We start from the raw sequence: 26,462 nt of genomic DNA on the forward strand, positions 1-26,462 counted from the left end.
ACACAGAGAAGTCTGTTCATTTTGAACGCAGCTCCAGGTAGCCGGGACTAGCGGAGAAAGTCAATGTCGGTGGCGAGATTGACACGTCACTGGCCCCGTCACCTGGTATGGACTTAAAGGGAAAGCCCTATGCTGAAAAAATGGCGTGGGGGTCCCCCCAAGGTCCATATAAGACCCTTATCCGAGCACGCAACCCGGCCGGTCAGGAAAGAGGGTGGGGATGAGCGGGCGCCTCCCCTCCTGAGCCATACCAGGCCACGTGCCCTCAACATGGGGGCCCCCCACTCCAAAGCACCTTCTCCCCATGTTGATGAGGACAAGGGCCTCTTCCTGACAACCCGGGCCGTTGGTTATCGTGGTCTGCGGGTGGGGGGCTTATCCGAATCCGGGAGCCCCCTTTAATAAGGGGGCCCCCGGATACCGGCCCCCCACCCTATGTGAATTTATTTATTGCACAGCTCCGGGGGTCTTCTTCCGTCTTGGGAGTCTTCTTGCCGGACTCCTCCGATATCTTCTGCTAGCTCTTTTACTAGTGGAGGAGCCCGGCTTTCTTCTTTGTCGCCGTCCAGGGGGTCTTCTTCTGACTTTGGGGGTCTTGCCCCCCTCTTCGGTTCTTCTTGCCGGGCCTCCGCTTTCTTCCTATAGCTCTTTTACTAGCGGTGGCCCGGTCTTCTGTCGCCTCTTCTTTCGACTTCGGGGGTCTTGCCCCCCTCTTCGATTCTTCTTGCCGGGCCTCTGCTTTCATCTTCCAGCTCTTTTACTAGCGGTGGCCCGATCTTCTTCGCCGCCTTCTCTTCTTCTTCCTTGAGATGTTGACTCGACGCTGTCTCTGGCCACAATGACAGGGACGTGTTGTGCGGCGACTTATATAGGGACAATGGGCAGGGGTCAATGAGTGATGTCCCCACCCCTTATGATGTCACAGTCCCAGAGGATGCTGGGTCAGTGCATCTGTAACTGCCCCCTGGCCAGCCAGGTAACCGACGGAGAGCGGCGGCAGCAGGGGGACCATGCCAGTCTCATAGGTTACAGCACAGCTGGACCCGGAAGCGTGAGAGAGCAGTTGGTAAAGTGTCGGTATCTGCTGGCAGAGTGGAGGAGCATGGCATGAGTGACACTGTGGAGAATGGCATGTTTGGCACTGTAGAGTATGGCATGGTCGGCGCTGTAGAGCATGGTCTGGTCGGCACTGAAAAGCATGTCGGGGTAGCGCTGAACAGCATGGCAGGGGCTGTGCTGGGGGACGACACGGCCACCGGGATAAGAGAAGAAGGCGGACCTATTCATCTCCTATCTGTAGCGGCATCAGCAGGCCTGGGGTGAGTGACACTGCATTGGAACACCGGGCCCTGTCCCCTAGAGCTGAATGCGCTCTGGCCCCTCTGAGAAGCTGGGCAGGGAGGTGCCAGGCACTCAAGGATCTTGATGGTGGGTAGCCTCCTGGTTCCCCTGCTGGCTCTATGGGAATTCAGTCTCAGCAGACTGCCAATGCTGCTCTGGCAGCACCTACTGGAGCTCCTGGTTACATATGCTTACCACATTGTTATCTTCTTTATCTAATCTAGCTAGGATTTGTGTGTCAGCTAATGGGAATGCTGCTGCTCCTACATCGGTATGGTCTCCAGCAGCTGCAGCTGTTGACCCTTTGGCATCTGGGTGTTCCTCTAATGTCAACAGGTTCACTTACTATACCTTCTCCTGTTAATTTGTTTTTTGAATGTACAGATATTCTTGACCTATTGCTGAATCTCTTTCACATGTGGTGGTTAACCCTACGGTGCCAGAAACCTGTTTTAAGGAGACATTGCCATGCAAATTATCTCCACTGGACTTCCATCTATCCATGACTGTGAAAGAGAAAATATGGAAGGGTGAATTTTTGGATATACAGTCCCTCTTACCTTCTGCTCCGAAATTTTTAACAAAGACGTATAGGAAAGCTGAAGTGAAGGGGGATGAGGATAGGTGCAGGCCCATTGCGAAATCATTCAATAATTGCATTGGCATACTGCATTTTTTCTAGCATTGTAGGGGAAAAAACATCCGGAAAAGTGTAGTGGGTTGTTCCAGCATTTAGAGGATGTGCTGGAAGCTTACAGGAACTTTGGGGGGACTGGTTGGTATCAATATGATGAGTCTTTCAGGCAAAAAATGTCCATGTATCCCAATTTAAAATGGGGCATGAAAGACGTAGGCCTCTGGCTAAATTTGATTGTGCCCCAGAAACCTCCTTTCTCTAAACAGCAGCATTTTGTTAGCAATGTTTCCCCCTACAGGAAAGGTGTATGCTATGCGTTCAATGAGAACTAGTGCAAGTGGGGTGCATTGTGTAAATATAGACACGAGTATTCCTTTTGTTCTGGTCCTCACCCAGTTTTGAAATGCTCCAAAGGGCCGGTCCATAAGGTCAACAGTGGGATAGTTTTCAAGCCAAAGGTGTTCACACCAGTGAGGCTAACAAATATGGTTCCATGGTTGGACCTTTACCCAGATGGGGGATAGCGCAGTTCTTAATTGAGGTGTTTACCCACAGATTTTTGCTGCCTATATTTTTTGGAATGGGTTGCAAGGTGGTTGACAATTTGAAATCAGCTGAATTCCCAGAAGTGATTAGGGAGAAAGTGCAGAAAGGAATCTTGGAAGGCCGCATAGACCTTTCCCACTTCTCCCGTTCAAAAACATGCGTATTTCACCTTTAGGAATGGTTCCTATGGAACCAAATTCGTTTCGAATCATCCATCATCTGCCATATCCTAAAGGGTCCTTCCTTAATGATGAAATTGATGATTCCTTCACTTCAGTTTCTTATTCCTCCTTTGAGGAAGCGCTAGTCAAAATCAGGTCCTTTAGCCAAGGGGCTTTAATGGCAAAGACTTATATGAAGTCTGCTTTTCGACTACTTCCAGTTTCCCCCAGATCTTAAAGTTCCTTTGGTTTTTTTTCTTTTAATTTTTTTTCTTTTACGATATGTGTTTGCCAATGGGTTGTTCCCTGTCTTCCTCTTACTTTAACAATGTCGTCCACTATTTTGATGATGTTTTGTTAATTGGGCCGGCTGATTCCTCAGTTTGTTTTTACTCCTTGCTAATTTTTTCGCTCATTATGAACCATTTTGGGGTTCCCCTGGCAGAGGAAAAGGCCATTTTTCCTTCCACTTCGTTGCAATTCATATAAACACGAAATAATTCATATAGACATGAAGTTGGCAGTATTTAGTTTGCCCATAGAAAAGATAGAGAATGCAAAAACGTTGATATATTTTTTTTATTAGGAAATGGAAAGTCTTACTGAAAGAACTGCAGTCGTTGTTAGGGGTTTTAGCTTTTGCATGTCGCATTATGCCAGTCGGAAGAATTTTTTCTAGGAGGCTTTATTTAGCAACATCAGGTTTAAAGTCCCCTTTTTCCCCACATACGGCTGAACAATGACCTTAACCCCCCTGGCGTTATTCCCGAGTCTGAAAATTTTGTACCATTAGCGGTAACCCAGAGCCAGATTCGGGACCGCATTGCAGGATCCAGGAACAGGTTACTTACCTTGTCCCCTGGATCCAGCGATGTCCCCCCGCTGTACAAGCGAGCCGTCCTCCGCTCGATTTATCACATCGCCGGGCTCCATTCCCTGCGAGCGTTGCGACGCACGGGGACGGAGAATGGTGCCAAATTCAAAAAGTAAAACACACACATTACATACAGTATAATGTAATCTTACAGATTACATTGCTGTATGTAATTATTTCACATTCCCTTTGTCCCTAATGGTCTGCCCAGTGTCCTGCATGCAGTTGTATAATATAAAAACTGTTCTTTATGCCTGGAAACTGGAGATTGTCCATAGCAACCAAAACTGTCCCTTTACATCAAAAATGGTTTTAGACCAGCTAGAAAACAGTGATAATAAATTGGAATCACTCGCAGAATTGAGAAATAGGGATTTGTGGGGAGATCCGTCATCAAATACTGAAAAGTAATGACAGTGACAATTCTGCAACTGAGCAAATTTCAGTGTTTTTGATTTGATTACATTATTGAATATTTTTTATTATTGTTATATTATTTGGTATAATTATTTATAGTTATTTATTATATTATAATTTATGATTTAATTTTTCAAATTTTATCATATCTGTGATGTTTACTAGACTCTGGTTTGGACAGATTTAAGTGAGTTATTCCTAAAAATTACAGGCCTACAATATAAAACGCCAAATTTTCATGCAAAATAATTGTACCACTTTCAGCACCTAAAATCTGAAATAATCATACCGCCAGGGAGGTTAAAGCAGATTTGGTCACGATTTTTGGATACATATAATGGGAGGTCTTTCTTTGAGGAGGAATTCATAGATGCAGCTGATTTTGAATTGTTTACGGATGCGGCAGGTTCCAGAGGTTTTGCGGCAGTTTGGCATAGCCATTGGTGCTGCGGCAGGTGGCCGCCCTCTTGGAAACTCAGTAAAGCTATTAAGAACATAGTTCTGGAACTTTTTCATTGTGGAGCTTGAAATCTGGGGTGATTTTTTTTTTTATTAATAAGCACATTGTCTTTCAATCAGATAATAAAGGGGTAGTTTTCGCAGTTAACTGCCTTTTCTCTAAATCCCCTCTGGTTATTACACTCCTGTGGTATTTTTTGTCCTTATGTTTGTGCTTAAATATTTGGGTTAAAGCGAGTTATGTACCTGGGTCCCATAATGTTATCGCAGATGCTCTGTCTTGGTTCCAGATGGTCCGTTTTCGTACCTTACTTTCCGGGGGAGATCCAGCTGGCTTTCCTTGTCTGGACCATTTGCGGACTTTGATCTGAGCTCCATTAGTATCACTGTTCAGAATTCTGTCTCCCCGAAAACATGGGCTGAATATTCAGCTGCATGGAGGAGATGGAGTTTTTTCAACAAAACTTTGGGATTTGGTTATGAGGTACCTTCTGAGAGAGCTATGTTAGCGTTTTTAAGTAGTTTGTTTGAGGAAGCTAAATCTCACAGCCAGATATCTAAAATATTGGCTATTTATTTTTTCTTTAAAATTATGTGATTTTCAGCATGCAGTCTTTTCTTTTTGGTAAGGCTAAGGTTAAGTGGTATAGACGTGCTCACATTGTTTTGGATGACCGTAGGCCCATTACCTTTTTAGATCTTTGTATGTAAACTCATTTTTCGGGGCTTTATGGCTATCGGAAATGGTACCTAGTACTAAGAAAGGCTGTTCAGGTTTGTTGTCCCACATGTGCTGGTCGGGGATTCATCGGTGAAAATACTTATTGCCAAATCCAAAACTGACCAGTTGGGCAAGGGCGCTTGGATTACATTGTTCTTAACCTGTAGGCCTGTTAATTCAGGTACATTTTTAATTTGTGCCGATGACCAAATTTCAATTTGTTTCGGTGTTCAAGAAATGTATTCAGTGTTTAGGTTTGCAGGAATTCTGTTTCATCCCCCATTCCTTTCATATAGGGGCTGCAATGGAAGCAGCCAGGCTTGGGCTTGATACGTCATTGATCAGGAGGCTGGGAAGATGGGAATCTAAGCATTATCATATTTATGTCTGCCCTAACCTTTTGCTTTGATTTTTAGGTCAGAAAAAATATGTTATGCCAAGTACACACGATCGGACTTGTTGGCGGACTAAGTCCGGCAGACTATCCGACGGACTTTGCAGCTGAGGTCCGCTGGACTTTCAAACAAACGGACTTGCCCACACACTATCACTCCAAAAGTCCGCCAGATTCGAACATGATGACGTATGATCAGACTAGAATATGGAAGTTCATAGCCAGTAGCCAATAGCTGCCCTAGTGTCAGTTTTCATCCATCGGACTAGCATACAGACGAGCGGATTTTTCAACCTGACTCGAGTCCATCGGAAAGATTTAAAACATGTTTTATTTCTAGGTCCGTCTGATTTTTGGGAAAGAAAAGTCCGCTGGAGCCCACACACGATCGAATTGCCCGACAGATTCCGGTCTGCCAGACCTAGTCCAATCGTGTGTACATTTTCTGGGCACATAAACGGGTCAATCCCACCATTTTGTGGAAAGGAGTAAGAGGTTTGCAATGGTTGAATTTATATTATTATAATTAAAGAGTTATATTTAGTGTGGCCATCACCTTCGGTGTTGATTATTTACCTGGGTGAGAATGATGTGGGCCATATGAAGATTGATATACAAAGTCAAACATGACCTGCACCATTTCAGCATGTCATCTCCAAACACAACTATCATTTATTCTGATATCATTCCCAGACTACTATGGTTGTCACACCCCGAGTTTAAGAATTTTGAGAAAATAAGAAAGAGGGTGAATCACTCCATTGAGAAGTTCATGCCTCTTATAGGGAGGTTATCCTTTCAGCATTTTGATTTGGAGGGTGGTTTTCAGGGCTTGTATAGGGAGGATTTGGTCCATCTCTTTGATGTAGGCCTGGACATTTTCAACTGAGGGTTGCAGAGCATGATTGAAACGGCCACGAGTTTGAGGTAGGTCAGTACTTTGGCCGTTAAATGGGTAAAGTCCTAACTTTGTGGGGACTTGTTATTATAAAGTTGATAAAATGTAATTTGTTTGAGTCATTAAGGCTAAGCAATTTGGTGAATGATAATTTGATTTGATTTAGAATTGTGATATAGTTATGAAAAATTATGAATTTATTTGAAAACCAATAAAAGTGCTGTGGCCAATATATGCCAATATTTGAGTGTGGTGTTCATTATTTGTTTACTGTGTTTGGAGATGGGGTGGAGGGGGGGGGGGGGGGGGGTGCAGAGTGCAATCCCATGTTAGTACACAATGGACACATAAAATTGTATTTAATGAAAGTGGCACATAGGGCTAAACATGGGTGAACATCTCCAATAATAGTATGCTCATCCTGTGAATGCTCATAAAGCAAAATGGATCACTGGTGTGTTTCTGATTAAAACCAATTGTCATTTTTAGGGTTGCAAGCATTACAGAAGCTATATTTAGTGTTGATACATAGTAGAAACATTACCAACATGCATATACTGTAGATATGTTTAGAACAAAAAATGTCATAACCTTTATTACTGTGATTTTATGTGCATTCGAGTGTCTGTCAAATTGGCAGCAGTGGCTGTGTCCATGCAGCAGCTGCATCCCAACTGACATGAATAAGACATGGCCCTCACATGAGTGTAGGCTATAGTATGCCTGTGTGAACAAGGCCTTAGTGGAAAAAATATTTTTTTTTTTTTTGTCAATGCACTTTGCACATCTTTTTAGGTGGGTCATGTACAATGAAAGATTCTATAGTACAGTAACTTCTTACTAACGTTGACTGTAAGACTTTGGGAGCTTCTTAAAGTGGACCTTCCCTCAAAAGGGATAGTATTGTTTTCCCTCCTCTCTTCCCCTTTTCTTAACATTATTTATTTATTTTTTTGATAGCCATCTACTCCCACTTCCCATATTCTCACCAGGGCAAGAATAGCATATGCTTTGGTATGCCCTCTGCCAAAGTCCTCTACCCCGCCTGCAGTCTCCTGGGACACATCACATGTCCCAGGAGGCTGCAGTACCTGTCCCACAGTGCTATCTGATCTTGTGCTTGTAAAGTGGGGTCAGCTGTGATTTCTCAGGAATTCACAGCCAGCTCCCATATCCAAGATATGCCAGGAACCTGCATTGATAAGAAAAAACAGCTATGAAAAGACAACGCTGGACTCTTGGAAAGTACCTGATTTTTTTAAAGTCAGCAGCTACAGTACTTGTAGCTGCCAACTTTTATTTAAAAAAAAAAAAAAAGAAGACAAGTTCCTCTTTAGGGCCTCTTTAGAGATCATGTATCCTATGTATCCCAAAATGTAAAACAGTTTGTTGTGTTCAAGTCATTTAAAAAAAAAAAACATCTTCACACACAAATAATTTACCATTTTTCAGATGATTTTCAAATCTTAAAGTGGTTGTAACCTCAGACTTGAAATATGAAAAAAAAAAACATCCATTCATATTGTGTACTTGTCTTTTTCCAAAGCTCTGAGTGGCATTTCTCTCTGCTGCCTGGTTCCTCTGTTATTAGCACAAATTAAAATAATGATGGGGAGGCAGCTGCAGCACTCAGCTTGTGACTAGAACTAAAGAGTAGGGATGAGCTTCGTGTTCGAGTCGAACGTACGTTCGACTCGAACATTGGCTGTTCGTGCGTTCGGCGAATTCCGAACGTTTTGGCCGTTCGCGTCAAAATTCGAGTGACGCGCGCGCGGACCACAATGCACTGCGTTGGCGCAGTGCATTGCTGCCCGATGATTGGCCAAGCATGCACTGTGACCCCGCATGCTTGGCCAATCGCAGCGCCGGCAGCGAGGAGAGCCATGATTGGCCACAGGCATCCTGCCTGTGGCCAATCATAGCTCAGGCTGTGTAGTGCACGCCCCACACTATATAAGGCCGCCTTTAAGGCAGCCTCCTGTAGTGTGTTACTTTGCATCTGAAGCAGTGGGTGTTCTGTGTGCCTTCAACACAGTACACACCAATCGTTTTTGGCTGATTTCCTATCTTGCTGCTGTGTAGTGGTTGTTGTCTGTGCCCTGACTGCAGTATACACCACTATATTCACCTCACCTATATAGCTAGTGATCTAGCTTTAACCACTTAACAACTGCCCATTGCCGATTAACGGCTTCAGGGCGGTTGTTTAACTCTGAGAGGCCGTTAATTAACGGCCTCCCAGAATTCTGCTCTCGCGTGCCCCGAGGTGTGCGCACTCGAGAGCATCCGCTCATAGCGGCCGTTTACCACGTGATTGCTCCGTCAAATGACGGAGTGATCACTTGGAAACAAACCGGCGTCATGTTATGACGCCTGTTCCTCCCTCCCCTTTCTGTACCGATCGGTACAGCGGAGGGGAAAGAGATCGGTGTCAGCAGCGATGTGGGCTGCATCTGCAGTGCCCACATCGCTGCTCACCGAATTTAACCCCTCAATACCAGTGCATACTCTGCAGTACCCTGCCATTACTCTGCAGTACCCCACCATTACTCTGCAGTACCCCGCCATTACTCTGCAGTACCCCGCCATTACTCTGCAGTACCCCGCCATTACTCTGCAGTACCCCGCCATTACTCTGCAGTGCAGTACCCCGCCATTACTCTGCAGTGCAGTACCCCGCCATTACTCTGCAGTGCAGTACCCTGCCATTACTCTGCAGTACCCCACCATTACTCTGCAGTACCCCGCCATTACTCTGCAGTACCCCGCCATTACTCTGCAGTGCAGTACCCCGCCATTACTCTGCAGTGCAGTACCCCGCCATTACTCTGCAGTGCAGTACCCTGCCATTACTCTGCAGTGCAGTACCCTGCCATTACTCTGCAGTGCAGTACCCTGCCATTACTCTGCAGTGCAGTACCCTGCCATTACTCTGCAGTACCCCGCCATTACTCTGCAGTACCCCGCCATTACTCTGCAGTGCAGTACCCCGCCATTACTCTGCAGTGCAGTACCCCGCCATTACTCTGCAGTACCCCGCCATTACTCTGCAGTACCCCGCCATTACTCTGCAGTGCAGTACCCTGCCATTACTCTGCAGTACCCCGCCATTACTCTGCAGTACCCCGCCATTACTCTGCAGTACCCCGCCATTACTCTGCAGTGCAGTACCCTGCCATTACTCTGCAGTACCCTGCCATTACTCTGCAGTACCCCGCCATTACTCTGCAGTACCCCGCCATTACTCTGCAGTACCCCGCCATTACTCTGCAGTGCAGTACCCCGCCATTACTCTGCAGTGCAGTACCCTGCCATTACTCTGCAGTACCCCCCATTACTCTGCAGTAACCCCCATTACTCTGCAGTAACCCCCAATACTCTGCAGTACCCGCCATTACTCTGCAGTACCCCCAATACTCTGCAGTACCCTGCTATTACTCTGTAGTACCCCGCCAATACTCTGTAATACCCTGCCATAAATTGCCATACCCAGCCATACTCAGAGATACCCAGCCATACTCGGTGATACCCTGAAATACCCAGCCATAGACGCCCCCCACCCCTCACCGCCCTCCGTTGCTTCTAGCAACTCGCCAGTACGATCAAAGCCAGAATCTTTTTTTTATTTTTTATTTCAGGCTTCCCAGCCTAGAGGTGAGATGTGGGGTCATATTGACCCCCCAGATTTCACTGTAAAGAGGACCTGTCACCCCATATTCCTATTACAAGGGATGTTTACATTTCTTGTAATAGGAATAAAAGTGATCAAAAATATATTTTTGGAAAAAAAAATGTCAAACTAAAATAAATAAAGTAAAATGAACAATAAAAAAATAAAATAAAAATGAAAGCGCCCATGTCCCCATGTGCTCGCATGTGCCACACATGTGAGGTATCGCCGAGAATGTTAGAGCGAGAGCAATAATTCTAGTCCTAGACCTCCTCTGCAACTCAAAACATGTAACCAGTAAAAAAATATTTAAAGCGTCGCCTATGGGGATTTTTTAAGTAGCGACGTTTGGCGCCATTCCACGGGCATGTGCAATTTTGAAGAGTGACATGTTTGATATCTATTTACTCAGCATAACTTCATCTTTCACTTTATGCAAACATTGGGCTAACAAGTGGTTAATAATAGAGCTTGCAGTCAGTAGTGTTAGGAGATAGTGCGTGCTGTCTGCGTGCTCTGTACCCAGTACATACCGCTATAATATAGGGCAGGCCCCTACTTTCAAACATCCAACTTACAAACATCTCCTACTTGCAAACGCAAGGAGACAGCAGCAAGTGAGATGAAAAAAGATGGACGACAAAACAAATTATACAGGGGTGATAACCCTTCCCTATGTTTTCCAAAAAGCTTAAAGATAGTTTTTTTGACTGGAGCTACACTTTAAAAATGTACCGGTTGAAAATGACAAACAGATTCAACTTAACACAACAAACCTACACAGTCCCTGTCTTGTTTGCACCGCCTGTATACTGCTGTTCTGAGTATATAGGGCCTGGGGGCCACACGCATTTCCTTTTTTTAATATGGGTACGGGGTTCCCCTTAATATGCGTACAAGACCCAAATAGGCTGGTAATGGGCAGGGAGGGCTACCCATGCCATGTTTCTCAATGATTTTCAACCATATTGCAGGAACCAGATATAACATTAAAACCGCAAGCAGTTTTAAATGGTGTTATTTCCGTTTAATGTCATTTTGTGCAGGGACTGTTCTAAACAGGGGAAACACGTGGCACTTCACAGGCATACTACAGACACCCCGCAGGCACCATATTTAAAGGAATATTTCACTTTTTTTTTTCACTTTAATCGTCATTAAAATCAGTGCTCCCGCCAAAACGGTAGTTTTTAAAACTTTTTTTTGCAGTGACCCATGTCCCCTGAGGCAGGAGGCAGGTCGCCAAACCCTTTTTAGGACACTATCTTGCATATTAGCCGTTAAAATTAGCACTTTCCAATTCGAACGTTCGAGTCCCATAGACTTCAATGGGGTTCTAACGTTCGTACCGAACGCGGGGGTCGTTCGCAAGTTCTGGTGCGAACCGAACCGGGGGGTGTTCGGCTCATCCCTACTAAAGAGTAATTGTTTTTTCTCGTGTGTTTTCAGAACGATCTACAAAATAAAATAGCTGCAGAAACACAGCTACAACTCTTGTAGGAGGATTTGTTTCATCTCTATGTATCACCTGATGCCAGTCACTTCAATGGGTACACAGGAGAGTTTACAACCACATTGATTAAAATAATAAAAACTTTCAGGTTTTTTTATTCTTGTAATTCCAAGGAGCTTCTGTGATGGACTATTGGCTATTAGTTACAAATTAATTTTAGAAACAAATCACACCAATTTGAAAGCATAGGTGGCAGAAGGTTAACAATTAGTTGAATAAAAAAATGTTAGTATTGAAGAAGAAAGTATAAGGAAATATCCTATTAATTATTAAAAATAAAAAGCTTTATCAGGTGCAGAATAAAATGAAGAAAGATGGAAAAACAGCAGTTTCTTTAAATCTTACCTCACATGAAACACATTCCACATAAAAGGAAAATTAGAAAAAGGAAAATTAAAAACCACAATTATAACTACAGTACTATGAGCAGCTGATGTAAATGTCATGCCTTACAAACAGATATATTGCATTAAATGGAAAGTTGGGTCTCACTAGACTAAATGTCTATCCAAAGTTATTGATGCCTTAAAGGTAACCTGTCACAAATAAAAGAGCACTTGGACTTGCAGCAGTTCAAACAAGAGAGTTTCCAATGTCCAAATTATGCCTTTATGTAATGCAATATGTATGACTTGGGAGATTTAAATGTTCCCAAACACTGGTCATGAATTTCAAATGAAAACATGATAACAATTGAACTGGTTTTATAAAAAAGCGCAAGATGCAACTGATTCTGCCACATATTTGTGTATGTGCAAGAGAGCGGCATTGGACAGATCAGGCAAATGTGCAATCTGGCAACTAGAGTTGGCCTGCAAACTTAAAGTAGAACTAAAGCCTTACTGAGAGGAATTGCTGGCAGGTAAGATTTTTTTCTTGCAGCAGATAATCTGTGGGGTTGATTTAATAAAGGCCAATAGGCTGTTCACATTACAAGGTTTGGTGAACTGTGCAAGGGAATTTTCAACAAAGTTCAGTTAATGTGGTGCAATTTCATTTTGCAAAAAATACCCAATCACATCCCAGGAAAATAAAAAAACAGCATTTTTGTTTTCACAAAAAAGCATGTTTTATTTCACCTTATTCACTAAGCTCTAGGGAAAGTTTCCTTGCAAACTGCAATTTCCCTTGTAAAGTGACCATTCTATTTTCTTTTAGTATGGTAATTTAACCCCTGAATGTCTCTTCCGTCTGCCTGCTCCTCTGCTTCTAAATTCGCACAAACTCAGAATGCCTTAATGCCAGAATTCATGAGTTATGTCAACCAGGGTCAGCCAATTACAATGGCTGAACACAATGAAACTCAAGGAAGATTGGCAATGACATCAGGGGAGGCAAGGGAGCTTGCTGATGTTGCATTACTGGAGGGTACAGCAGACTTTAGTTTGGTTTTATAGGGGTATTATGAAAAAATATGTAAAGCCATGGCCAAAATATTGATACTACATTATAATTACTGATTGAATCCAAATATATTGTAAAATAAGCTGAAATGGACAAAACTCAATATAGTGTTTGTCTATGCCATTTTAATTTTTTTTGCTATTTAAAAGAATATGTTAAGTAATAAAGTAAAAGCAAGTGTCTCCTCAATAGAGCTTGCAATAAAAAAGCTGGATGCCTTTTTCTAACTATGCCAAAAAGGTACGGTTACAAAATTAAGCAGTTGAATTTTTTTTTTAAAACACACAGGTTTTGCCAACCATCATAAGGTACACCCATGAGAAGATAATTCAGTATATACAGGTGCATTTCATAAAATTTGTAATGGTTTGGGGAGCTATGTCATCTGCTGGTGTTGGTCCACTGTGTTTCATCAAATCCAAAGTACAGCCCTGTACCAGGATTTTTTTTTTTTCTAATTGTATTCTAATTTTATGAGATGCAACTGTAAATTTACCATGTGAGACCCATGTGCTTTCCATTTAATACATCCAAAGTGAACATAAAATGCGTGTTGAACAAATACCACCTAAATATTGACAATAAATTATTTGTATAGTAGACTAATATGTCTTATGCTCTATAAAATTAGTAAAAGTTGTTTTAAGTTACATGAAATCTGATGACATCAAGGAGATAGATTTACTAAGTTGTCATTGTCTTATTTGTAACCAATTTGTTTAACTGTCTGGCATGTTTCTAAAAGGAAAGTAGAGAGAAGAAGCTAAAAAACATGCACTCTATAATTTATTAAAAGTTTTTTACTTAGTTTTGATATCTAACAATAAAAAAAATAAAAATTATTAAATTACTATTAACTCAGACTGCAAAAACTGCAATTTCAGAAAAACAAAGAGATGTGGATATAATGGTTGTATACCCATTAGTAAATCTAACTCCAGCACAGAATGAGGTAAAAGCAGGGGCAATATTGAATATGAGTGTAGGCAAGAATTATTACATCCCTTTTTAAAAGGAACTTCCTGCAAATCCTGACTTAGTGTTTTGTTTTGTATGCTATATTACAGTGAAAGCAAAATTATTTGGAAGAGAAGTACCATGAAATAAAAAAAAAAAAAAAAATACACCTTAGAGAAAAATATCTAATGTGGAAGCTAAATGACAGGTTGTCCTTGGACAGTTTAAGTGGACTCAAGTTTATTTTGTGCTGTTTTGGACTGAGTAGATAATGGTGAGAACTTCCCCAATTGGATGCTGTTTTTTCGCTTCCTGTGGTTTCACAGAAGGTGGGGGGAGGATATCCAAAATGGAGATGACCAGCCATAAAAACCTGACAAATGTTTCAAAACCTTTCACACTGTATCCACAGAAAAAACAAAAATGTGTGAAGAAATTCAATGTTACCTTTCTCTTTATGACCTTAAATTAAAATACAACCGATAAAGGAAATGCAAACTTTACTTTTTTCCCTAGAGAAATGTCTTTATGATTGACCATGTTAAAACAACTATTTAATAAGTGCAGAAGATTACACACATTGGGGTTGATTTACTAAAATTGGAGAATGCAAAATCTGGTTCAGCGGTGCATGGTAGCCAATCAGCTTCTAATTTCAGTTTGTTCAATTAAGCTTTGACAAAAAAAACTGGAAGCCGATTGGTTTCTATGCAGAGCTGCACCAGATTTTGCACTCTCCAGATAGTAAAGCAAACCCCACTGTTATCTATGACACCTACTTACTTTGATGTACCAGACCTCCGCAAGAAAACAGTATCAAAGGCAGGGTATAGTTTCTGTACAGGTCAGTTTCCTCATGCTGTTAAACTGCTAGGAGTGGCATATTAGGCTGTAATATTACATTTGCGTCATCAAAGAGGAACATATTTTATTAAAAAATTAGGAATTCATTTTCTTCCTTCTGAAATTAATTGATTCATCAAGTCTTTCACCAAGCAAAAAAAATGTAAAAAGGCTTATTGCGTTTACCCATATTCTTGCACCTTTCTCCTAAACCTTCTCTGTGTATTTTTCTTTTTTTTTATAAAAAGAGTGTCTCTTTACCTCACTAATATGGGATTCAACCTTGGAAGGTGAGGTAGGGAGAGACTGTACTTTCTGCATACCTCGGCTGAGGTTTGATGTTAAGGAACAAAGTTGAAATAAGATCAGCATTTGTATTTTAAGATTGAGTATTTTTGTAACCATCTACAATCATTTATCACATTTGCCTATTCTTCTTTTTAGTTTTATGCTACTAATGTTCCAAATGCACATCATATGTTCCACACCGATAAGATATTTAATTATGTATAAAAAATAATTTAAGACAAATAAAGTTCTTTTTCATTGGAAAAATAGTACAGTGATGCTACAGCAAACCTAGGTATAACCCCAGAGCTCTCTGCAGGCTGTACGCCCTGGCCAAAACTAGGAAACATTATGAAATTTTACATCTATACAGAAGTTCTTCTGTTGTCCCTTCCTTGCTCTCCACAGCTACTGTCCTCACTATTGAGCAGCAGCTTCCCCGTAAGTTACCAACTACTCGGGACCAATGTATATGCTAACAGATGGCTTAAATGTTCCATTTCTCAACACCATACAAACACTGACTCAAATGCAGGCAAATTCAAGTCTTCAAAAACACTAGACACACAGTTTTTGCAAACTGTTTTTTCAAATACAAGGATCCACCCACATGCCTAGAAAATTAACTACTACTACCACTATGAAGCTTAAAATCCCAGGATCCTTCCACATTCCTATTAAATAACCTATTACTACCACTATGAAGCTTTAAATAAGATAACACAATCCATTTAAAATCAGTTGACATATCATCAAATATGATATGTGGTGGTGACAGACAACTCAAAGGGAGAGTGTGCATCTTGAAAGCTCAGTTGTGGACACTATAACTATATAAACATATCATGGAACTCATGGTAATAATGTAAATTAAATGCATGTATAAGATTATTGTTGAGGAATATAAGATATCCAAATCTTCTTTGATTAGGATTTTAAATACTGAATAGGTCTGTTGTGTGAAATACAGCTAACAACAAATAACAAATTCAAATCTTACATAAATTAAAGGCAAGCTCCATATACATTGAGCACAATTTGCCTTTTAGACATATGAGAAAAGTCAAAATAACAACACCCCTTTTTTAAAAGAAGTACAAAAAGAGGTTTATAATTACACAGATTTTATTCAACAAGGTTATAACTGTTGCATTAATAAAAACAAAACAATAAATAATGAGCTTTCTGCAGAGCTAGGGAAATGTTAGAATTATTATATCAATCTCCAATGGCCAGTTAAAATATTAGTAATTGAAATAAGGACTATTATTATCTGGGTACTAACATTTATAGGTAAAGCTCATCCAGGGAATATGGGGGTATACAGTAGGTATGTGTATATGGGATTGTATGTTTTGTTTTGTTTTTTGTTTTTTGGTTGAACCAGATGGACTTGTGTCTTTTTTCAACCTGACTAACTATGCAACTATGTAACTATGATTACTCAAGTTTGTTTTAGAAAATTTGGGGGAGTTGAAATAATGGAAATCTCCTCTCACCTTTTACACTACTGCTAAATTCAATGTAATAAGGTAGCCTTTCACTTTCAGCACATAAATCCCCAGTTTAGACTTATAGTCTGAGATCAGTACAATTAAAGTGAAAATACTAATTCCTGCCATGGTCTATTGGTTTTCTATCCTAACTTTAAACTATGTACTATGTACAAGAACTACGATGAAAATCAGAGGCTGAAGATAGACCATACAAGTCTGGCACAGGACTTGGGAACTTATGACCAATGTCATTAAACCTGGCTCTCCTGGAGGGTTTTCAGAGAACCACAGGAATTACAGGATCTCCTCGCAGTGTTGGACCCTGACCTATTTGGTCTCTCTTTGTCTGGCAGCGCCCATTGTGCTCATTTTCCTTTCTCCAGTTTTAAACAGTCTTCTAGTGTATTAAGTGGATGCAGTATCAAAAGTATTTTAATGCAAAATTTAACATTTGTGCACACAAAAAAAGAAAGGCTTACTTACAATTATACAAATCTTAAGAAGTAAAGCTAATAACATACCTGAAAAGTTTCTGGTAGCCAGCATGGTGGTCAGTATTGCACCCTTAAAACAGGTAATGCAATATGTCAATATAACAAGCAAGCATTTTATATCAATACCAACATAGACTAAGCAACACAAGGGTACAAGATGATATTTGAACAAATGACCTTCTCAACAAAAAATTAGGTGAAGACATGTACACATTCTTTAGTTAGCAAAGTAATGCAGATGACTGATTAAGGCAATAAAGAATAACCAACCCTAAGAACAAAAATGGTAATATATTTAGCTCTTAGTACTTAGATGTGCTGACTGCTTTAGTTTTTGTTTTTTTTTCCTTTCAAATATTTTATTGACAACAAGCAAGAAAAAGAGACAGTCACTGTTACAGATGTTTTAAACATGGGAAAGCTTTCTAGCAGAGCATTTGCACAGAAAAAGGCAAGGACCATGTGTAGAAATACAGAGTATATGACTTGTTCCAACACAATGTGGAGCATAAACAAATAAGCAACATTGGTGGTAAACACATGGGGGTGTGAGCCCAAGAACTATAAAGAACGGCAAAGGTGAGGGATACTCTGCCCGGACAGTCTGGGCAACAGTAACGGGTACGTAACATGCAGTACATGCTACATTATCAAAAAGAGTCAGTGAGTGGAGAGAAAAGTGCAAGAAGAGAGAAGATAGAAATGAAAAAGAAAGAGGGAACTAAAAATAAAGAGGAATATAAACCATAGGAGTAGATAAGGAGAGAAAAAATAAGGTAAAGAGAGAAGAAATACTGGCCAGGTGGCTTGCATGCGCCGCGTAAGGTTAGGAGCTGCCTACAGCCCCTGTGGATAGGATCAGGGTTCCAGGAGATGTTTATCAAAATCAGGGGGGAGATAGTGATCCGACCAAGGACGCCAAGTTTTGAGGTGTTGGGGGATCTTATCCAAGATTGTAGCTTCAATTTTACTGTGTATCATGGCCTGGGTGACTCTATTTTTAACTTCCACAGTGTTTAGGAGTGGGGACTTCCAAGCTTTCGCAATGGTCTGCTTGGCGGCAGTGGTGAGCTGAAGAAAAAGACGCAATTGTGCCCTAGAAAAATTGTGTGGGGGGAGATTAAGCAAGGCGAGGGCAGGGTCAGGGACAAGGGTTGTATTAAACAGGGTAGAAGCCATTCGGAATATGTTAGCCCAGAAGTGCTCCACCACTGGGCATGTCCACCATATATGAAGATGGGTACCCCCTGTATCACACCCTCGGAAACAGTTGGGAGAATAGGATGGAACGTATTTAGCAATCCTAACTGGGACCAGGTACCACCGCATGAGGACTTTATAACTAGCTTCTAATGCTACCACATTCTGTGATGATAGTTTAGTTGTTGCCCATATCCTTGTCCATTCGTCCGCCACCAAATCGAAGGATAGGTCCTTGGACCAAGCAGAGGCATATGATGGAAGTGGGGATGGGGAGGACGTGAGATGTGCATAGAGGTTGGAGATTATACCCAGAGCATGTGGGTCCGAATCGCATATATTCTCGATGTAGATAGGTTGTTCGATACTCTATGAGGGCCCATAATTGTTTGGATAAAATGGGAGATTTGGAGGTATCTAAAACACTCCCGCGAGGAAATGCGCGTCTGCGACTGTAAAACTGGGAAAGGTGCGATGGCACCGTTTGAGACTAAATCACGTATACGTTCCAGGCCGGCATGGGTCCAGGCCTGGAAGGAGACAGGTTGGGAGAAGGCTGGGTAGAATAGTGGTTGGCCAAATAGGGAAAGTAAGGGTAAATGTGGAGTGAGCAATTTAAAAGGTCTACATAGTTTATCCCAAATTCGTAAGGAATGCTGAGTTAGGGGGTTAGCAATAGGGCCCCAAGCTGAAACAGGGAGCCACAGAATATTGGCGATGGAAATGGGGTGTAAGTCTATAGCCTCCAGGGCGACCCAAAGGGGGATCTCCGTCTTCGCATGATAGAGAGTCAGTTGTGCCAACTGGGCGGAATGATAGTAATGTAGAAAGTTGGGAACTCCCAAGCCCCCATTAAGTTTACTGCGAAGTAAAATGGGTCTGGAAATTCGTGCCCCAGATATACTTATACACCCGACTTTGGATTGCCCTGTGGAAATAAGGTGGTATTGCGACCAGGAGGACCCTATAGAGGTATAGTAGCTTAGGTAATAGAGACATTTTCACGGCTGCGATACGTCCAAGCCAGGAGACGTGGAGAGGCAGCCAAGTATTAAGTAAGGAGGACAAATATTTTAGCATCGGGAGATAATTAGATTGGAATAAATGTGCGGGATCGCTAGTCAATTTGATTCCTAAATAAGGGATTGAGGAAGAGGACCATTGAAAGGGAAAATTCATCTGTATGAGTTTTAGTTCAGCCAGTGGGAGGGACACATTAAGGGCTTTAGATTTCGCCTGATTGACCTCTAAGCCTGAAATCTTAGCAAACTTGGTTAAAAGTAGTTGGAGGTTAGGCAGGGAAATATGTGGGGAGGTAACAAATAAAAGGGCGTCGTCGGCAAAGAGGCAGAGTTTATGGGATGTGGAAGCTATATCTAGGCCATGGATATTTGGGTTTGATCTAATTAGAGCAGCACGGGGTTCGATCACTAAAGCAAATATTAATGGGGATAAGGGGCAACCCTGTCTTGTTCCTCTCTGAATGGGGAAGCACTCTGAGCTGAAACCAGAATATTTTACGTAAGCTTGTGGGTGGGCATATAGGGCATTCACCCATTGTAAGAAATTGGGACCAAAGCCCCAGCGACATAAAATGTAGTGGAGATAGGGCCACGAGACAGTGTCAAATGCTTTTCTGATGTCGAGTGATAAAAGGTGCATAGGGATCTTGCGGGATTTTGCTATATGTTGTAGGAGGATAACCCGACGAATGTTGTCACTGGCCTGTCGACGGAGGATGAAGCCCACTTGGTCCTTGTGAATCAAGCCTCCAATTATTGGGTTAAGCCTTAAGGCAAGAATTTTAGCTAGGATTTTCACATCCAAATTTAAGAGGGAAATGGGCCTATAATTGTACCAAAGGGTATGATCAGTGTTGGGTTTGGGGAGCATGGCTATAATGGTCAAGGTATCATGACCGAGGGGTTGTTGTTTCAGCAGGGTGTTATACGAATTGGCAAGGAGTGGGGCCAGAGTGGTTGCAAATTTCTTGTAATATATGGCTGGAAGACCATCTGGACCAGGACGCTTGTGAGGCTTGAGAGTTTTAATAGCACCGAGAACCTCATCGACCGAGACTGATTTATCTATAGACTCCCGACTAGCGTCAGGCAATTTAGGTATAGATAAGTCCTGGAAGAGTGTCTCTGCCTCCTTAGAAGGAAGAGACCCCCTCCCTTCATATAGATCAGCAAGACGCTTGCGAAACTCAGAGTACTCTGACAGGGTTACTTGTATGAGTGCCATTGGCCAGCCGAAGTCTAATAGGGTTATGGGTATGATCTGGTCTTCTGAGACAAAGTGCCAAAAAGGTATCAGGCTTATTAGCCTTGGTGTAGATCTTGTGACCGGACCGGCGGATAGACTTCTCCGCAGATTCGGCCAAAAGAAGGTCCAATTCCAGCTTGGTCTTCTCCAATAGCTGTTTATTAGTGGCAGAGGGGGACGCCTGGAACAGCAGGAACCGGTGGTGAAAGTCAGATTCTAATTGATGAAGTTTGGATTTCTTAATGCGTTTAAGGTGGGTGGCAACAGAGATACATGTGCCTCTGATCACCGGCTTATGTGCTTCCCAGAGCAGGGTTGGGGATATACCAGGTGTGGCGTTGTGTGATAGATAATCATTAAGAGCTGATTGAATATCAAGACAATAGGACTGATTGGTAAGGTGGGCTTCATTCATGCACTATGTTTTAGTGGCAGGGCGAGGTATTAATGAGGAGACCGTGGTGATCACAGCACAATGGTCTGACCATGTCATAGGGTGAATAACAGATTGTTGTAGGATTGGAGAGGATGTGACTGGAACAAGGATATGGTCAATTCTGGAAAAAGAATTATGCGGGTAAGAATAGTAAGTGTAATTTTTCTTCACTGGGTTACACTCTCTCCGTGTATCCAGGAGAGAAGATTGGTGGAGTAGTCTGCGAAATTGTGAAGAAGGGGAGTAATGGTCAGGGGAGTAGGGGGATGTATCAAGATGTGAATGGAGTACTAAATTGGAATCACCGCACATAAAGAGTGTACCTTTAGAATGAGTTCTGACTACCTGCAGTAAGTGAAAGAAGAAGGGAATCGGGTTAATATTTGGGGCGTAATAAGAAACACGTCTTGCAGAAGGCCTGTTAGTATGATGTAGCGGCCAGCAGGATCTTTGATTTCTGTTGTCACTTTAAAGGGTAAGGAGTGGTGGAAGGCCAGTAGGACCCCTCTGTGCTTCGATTCAGCGGAGGCGGTGTACACTTGGGGGTAATGGGAACTGAAAAATTTAGGGGTACTACGGATAGAGAAGTGAGTCTCCTGAAGGGCTACAATGTCAGCCTTCAGGGAATAGTTTTTTTTTTTTTTTAAGTTAGGAACATTTTGGGCAAACAGAAAACACCCGAGGAGCATGCCAGAAATGGAGTGTCCTCGTAACTTCCAGTGAGCTGCACTGAAGAATGTCTTCCTTCTTAGATCTGTTCTGAAATGTTACCAATTACCTTGCCCCCTCCTTAAAGTGGCATATATAATTTATAAAGTGACATATGCAAAGGTCAACATACAAAATGATCTTCTCAATAATATATCTCAAATCACACTCTGTGACACCTTATGCATCAAAAACATCATAAAAAATAAATAATATATATATATATATATATATATATATATATATATATATATATATATATATATATATATATATATATATATATGTGTGTGTGTGTGTAATCTCAGCTGATAATGGGGACCCCATTGATATAAAGGGTCAATTGCGCTTTCTTTACATATATAGACTCCCACTCCTCTCCATGTGCTGAAACTCAACAACAAACTGTCTCCCAGGAGTAGATGGAAAAAAACGAAGCATAAAGAACCAAATAGTGCAGACTGCTAGATCATATCAATTTCCCAATAATGGCGTCCACACTGTGCCAGATTTGCTTTCTAAAAGGCCTTTGGGAAAGCCAATCCAGGCTCAACGTGTCAGGTGGGGTGTTGACGTCATCACACTGGGCGGAGTTTGGACGCTGCTACTGAGAAATTGAGTTTGCCTGTACTTTATGACATGCCTGAGGAATCTCTTAACATATGAGCACAATCTGAGTTTTTTTAAATAAAAAATATATAATGCAGTCTGCACTAATTGGTTCTTTATGCTGCATTTTTGGTACTTTTACTCTAGGGAGACCATGTATCATTGAGTTTCAGCACATGGAGAGGAGTGGGAGTCCTATAAAGAGAGCACAATTGACCCTTTTTATCAGTGGGGTCCCCATTACCAGGTGAGAAGATACCCATAAGGTGTACTTGGGTGTTAACTAACGTGGAAGGATTTACATTTTTTGTGGCAAGAACTACTACTGTCAGAAACCATGAATCAGACTGAGACAGAAGTACAGTTAAATCACACTTGTCTAATAATAATTATAATAATAATAATAAAAAGGTAAATAGGGTAAACATAGTAAAAACATAGCCAGAGTTCAGGAACCGGAACAGAATGTCAGCCAAGCAAGTCTTTAACAGGAACACAGGAGATCAACTTTAGAGATGTAACCAAGGTGAAGGCAGAGATCATCTGGGCTGGACGGCTTAAGTAGGCAGGACTGACGAGCAGGATATCATCAACAGGTGAGTTTTTGTGGAGCGAAAGGAGCTGGCAATTAGCAGACAGCTGAGTGGCTGGCTTTGAGAAGGAAGGGCAGAGCCCAACCCTGACAATACCCCCTCCTCAATGACCCCTCCCCCTCAGAGGACCACCTGGCTTGAGGGGAAAACGTCATGAAAATCACGGAGGAGGACAGGGGCATGAACGTCCGAGGAGGAAACCCAGGAGTGCTCCTCCGGACCTTACTCTTTCCAATGCACCAGGTACTGTATGCACCCATGGAACCTACGGGACTCAACAATGGACTGCACTTCATATTCCTCATGGTTTTCAACCTGTACAGGGTGACGACGAGGCACCGAGGTGGTAAAGTGGTTGCAGACCAAAGGTTTTAATAAGGAGACATGAAATACATTTGAGATACGCATATTAGAAGGAAGGTCTAATGCGTAAGCCACTGAGTTAATCCTGCAAAGAATATGGAAAGGCCCAATAAACCGAGGTGTGAACTTCAGAAAGGGAACACGAAGTCGGGGGTTGCAAGATTATAGCCAGGCCCTGTCCCCAACCTGGTAGGAAGGCGCAGGCAGGCGTATGCGGTCAGCATGGAGTATTTAACTATCATTAGCATGTCGCAAATTCTCCTGGACTTGTGCCAAAGTGGAACAAAGACCATGGAGATGCACCTCTAATGCAGAAATTCTCTGCGGAAAAAATGAGTCAGGCAACAAGGAAGGTTGGAAACCATAGTTCGCCATAAACGGGGACAATCGGGAAGCAGAATTGAAGGCACTATTGTGAGCAAACTACACCTATGGAAAGAAATCTGACCAGTGGTTATGATAGTCAGAAATAAAGCAATGAAGGAATTGCTCCAAGGACTGATTGGCTCGTTCTGCCGCCCCATTAGACTGCGGGTAATACACAGAGGCGAAAAGCAAGCTGAATTTTCAACTGTGCACAAAAGGCTTGCCAGAACTGGGACACAAACTGACTACCCCTGTCTGAGACAATCACCTCGGGTAGCCCATGTAAGTGAAAGATCTCCCGAGCAAAAATGGAAGGCAGTTTCTTAGAAGTGGGCAACTTCTTAAGTGGAATACAATGGGACATTTTCGAGAACCGGTCAACCACCATAAGGATAACTGTGTTGCCCTGGGAGCTGGGTAACTCCACAATGAAATCCATAGACAGGTGGGTCCAGGGTCTCTTTCCATTGGGTATGGGTTGTAGGAGGCTCATTGGAAGGTGTCGGGGAGGCTTACTCTGAGCACGGAACAGGCAGCTACGAAGGCGGTTACATCAGCATGTAGACTAGGCCACCAGAATTGTTGGGAAATGGCCCAAAATAGTTGATTCTTCCCAGGGTGGCCAACTGCCTTGGGAGAATGGTAAGTCTGGAGCACGGCAGTATGAAGACTCTCTGGGACAAAGCAGCGGTCACAAGGTTTCTCAGCAAGAGCATGGACCTGAACGGCAAGAATTTTGTCACCCAAAGGAGAAGTGAGACTGGTGAGAAGTGTAGCCAGAATACCATCAGGAGGAATCACAGGAAGGGGAACCGACTCCATCTTGGAAGTGGAGGAAAATTGTTGTGACAGACCGTCAGCCCTTACATTCTTAGTACCGGGTAAGAATGAGACAATGCAATTAAAACTAGACAAGAAAAGAGCCCATTGCTCTCTTCTGGGAGAGAGGTGTTTAGCCTCAGACAAGAATGTGAGATTCTTATGGTCAGTAAGAACGAGAAGCAGCACAGTGGCACCTTTGAGGAGATGTCTCCATTCTAATGATTGCTAACAGCTTTGTCACCAATCTCGTAATTGCACTCTGCAGGAGACAATGTCTTGGAAAAGTAACCACACAGGTAGGACATTGAGACAGAAGGGCGCCAACTCCAGTCTCAGAAGCATCAACCTTAAGGATAAAAGGTAACATAAGATCAGGATTTGCCAACACGGGAGCAGAAACAAAGGCAGTCTTGAGAATCTCAAAGGACTTAATAGACTCCGGAGACCAACTCTCTGGGTTACCATCCATTCTGGTCATAGCAGTCAGGGGCTTGACCAGAGATGAGAAGTTACGAATAAATTGCCGATCATAGTTGGCAAAGCCAAGAAAACGCTGCAGAGGACGCAAACCCATGGGTCGGGGCCACTGTAGGACTGCTGAAAGTTTCCCTGGGTCCATCGAAAAACCAGCAGTGGAAGTGACATACCGTAACTCAGGAATTTAACCTGTTCACAATGGAATTCGCACTTCTCCAGTTTACAATAGAGATGGTTCTCTCTTAGTTTTTGAAGCACACGACAGATATCTGTACGGTGGCTCTCCAGGAACTTGGAAAATATGAGGATATTGTTGAGATAAACTACCACATATAACTGCAACAAATCGAGGACATCGTTAATAAATTCCTGGAAAACTGCTGGGGCGTTACAAAGGCCAAAAGGTATTACTAGTTACTCATAATGGCCTGTTCTGGCATTAAATGCAGTTTTCAACTTGTCTCCCTCCTTAATCCTTTGTGAAAACCGTTGCTCCCTTCAGGCAGTCAAATAACTCTGTAATCAATGGAATCGGATAGCATTCTTAATCGTGGGGGTATGGCACCAGGTTGAAGGTCAATTGCACAAACATACGACCAGTGTGGAGGCAAACTATCAGCTTGACCTTTATCAAAGACATCGCTAAAATTGTGGCACTCATCCAGTAGGGAGGAGAGTAAAGAGGTGCACAGGACCTTGGCTAACTTCTGGAAGCATATCTTACTGCATTGTGGCAACCAGGAGAGAACCTCAGCATGCAGCCAATCAAAAGAGGGGTTGTGCCTCTGTAATCAAGGATTACCAATAACCAGTGGAAACTTAGGTGAGAAAATAAATTGGAATTGGATTATCTCATGGTGAAGAGCCCCTACGGCCATGGACAATGGAACAGTCTCATGAGTCACATGGGCAGGTTGTAGAGGTCTCCCATCAAGAGCCTCAATGACAAGTTGAGTGTCATGCAGCTGCAGCAGAATTGAGTGCTTTGATACAAAGGCAGAATCAATGAACAGGCCTGCAGCCCCAAAGTTGATTAGAGCCTTTATCTCGACGGATGACTCAGACCAAGAAAGGGTAACCCAAACCAGGGGCTTATCCTTCTGTATAACTGGGAACAAAAAAATGCCACCTAAGGTCTGTCCATGACAGGACCTCAAGGTTTGGGCATTCCCTGAACGGGTAGGACAAGACTTCAAAAAGTGGCCTACCTGGCCACAATAAAGGCACAATCTCTCCCTCCACCTAAGGGTTCTCTCAACCGCAGAGAGACACGTGAAGCCCGAGTGCATGGGTTCATCTTCACAGACCGACTCGGTACCAGGAGGCATGGGAGGTGAGAAAGGCAAGGGTGGGACTGCAAAGTTCAGTGACAAATATACAGGAGGCTTCCGCAAGCTCTCCTTAAAGGAAGTCTTTCTCTGAGTTTGTAGTCAGTGAGGATGGCAAACATGATCAACTTCTCCAGCTCAGTGGAAATATATTGGGCTGCTATCTCATCCTTGATGGT

At 42.5% G+C, this 26,462-nt stretch overlaps 1 protein-coding gene across 16 annotated transcripts in view; it reads right to left on the minus strand.

The window, feature by feature from the left end:
- The window catches only part of CAMK2D (calcium/calmodulin dependent protein kinase II delta), a 375,227-nt gene that overhangs the window by 110,052 nt on the left and 238,713 nt on the right, over window positions 1–26,462 (minus strand). For all 16 annotated transcript variants that reach the window (XM_077476794.1, XM_077476792.1, XM_077476797.1 and 13 more), the window contains one exon: window positions 17,141–17,183. In XM_077476794.1, coding sequence (XP_077332920.1) covers window positions 17,141–17,183 — 43 coding nt within the window. The remainder of the gene's footprint in view (window positions 1–17,140; window positions 17,184–26,462) is intronic.

The sequence above is a fragment of the Lithobates pipiens genome, unplaced genomic scaffold, assembly GCF_037356315.1.
Source record: "Lithobates pipiens isolate NorthernLeopardFrog02 unplaced genomic scaffold, aLitPip1_a1.2 Scaffold_13, whole genome shotgun sequence".
NCBI classification, from domain to species: Eukaryota; Metazoa; Chordata; class Amphibia; order Anura; family Ranidae; genus Lithobates; species Lithobates pipiens.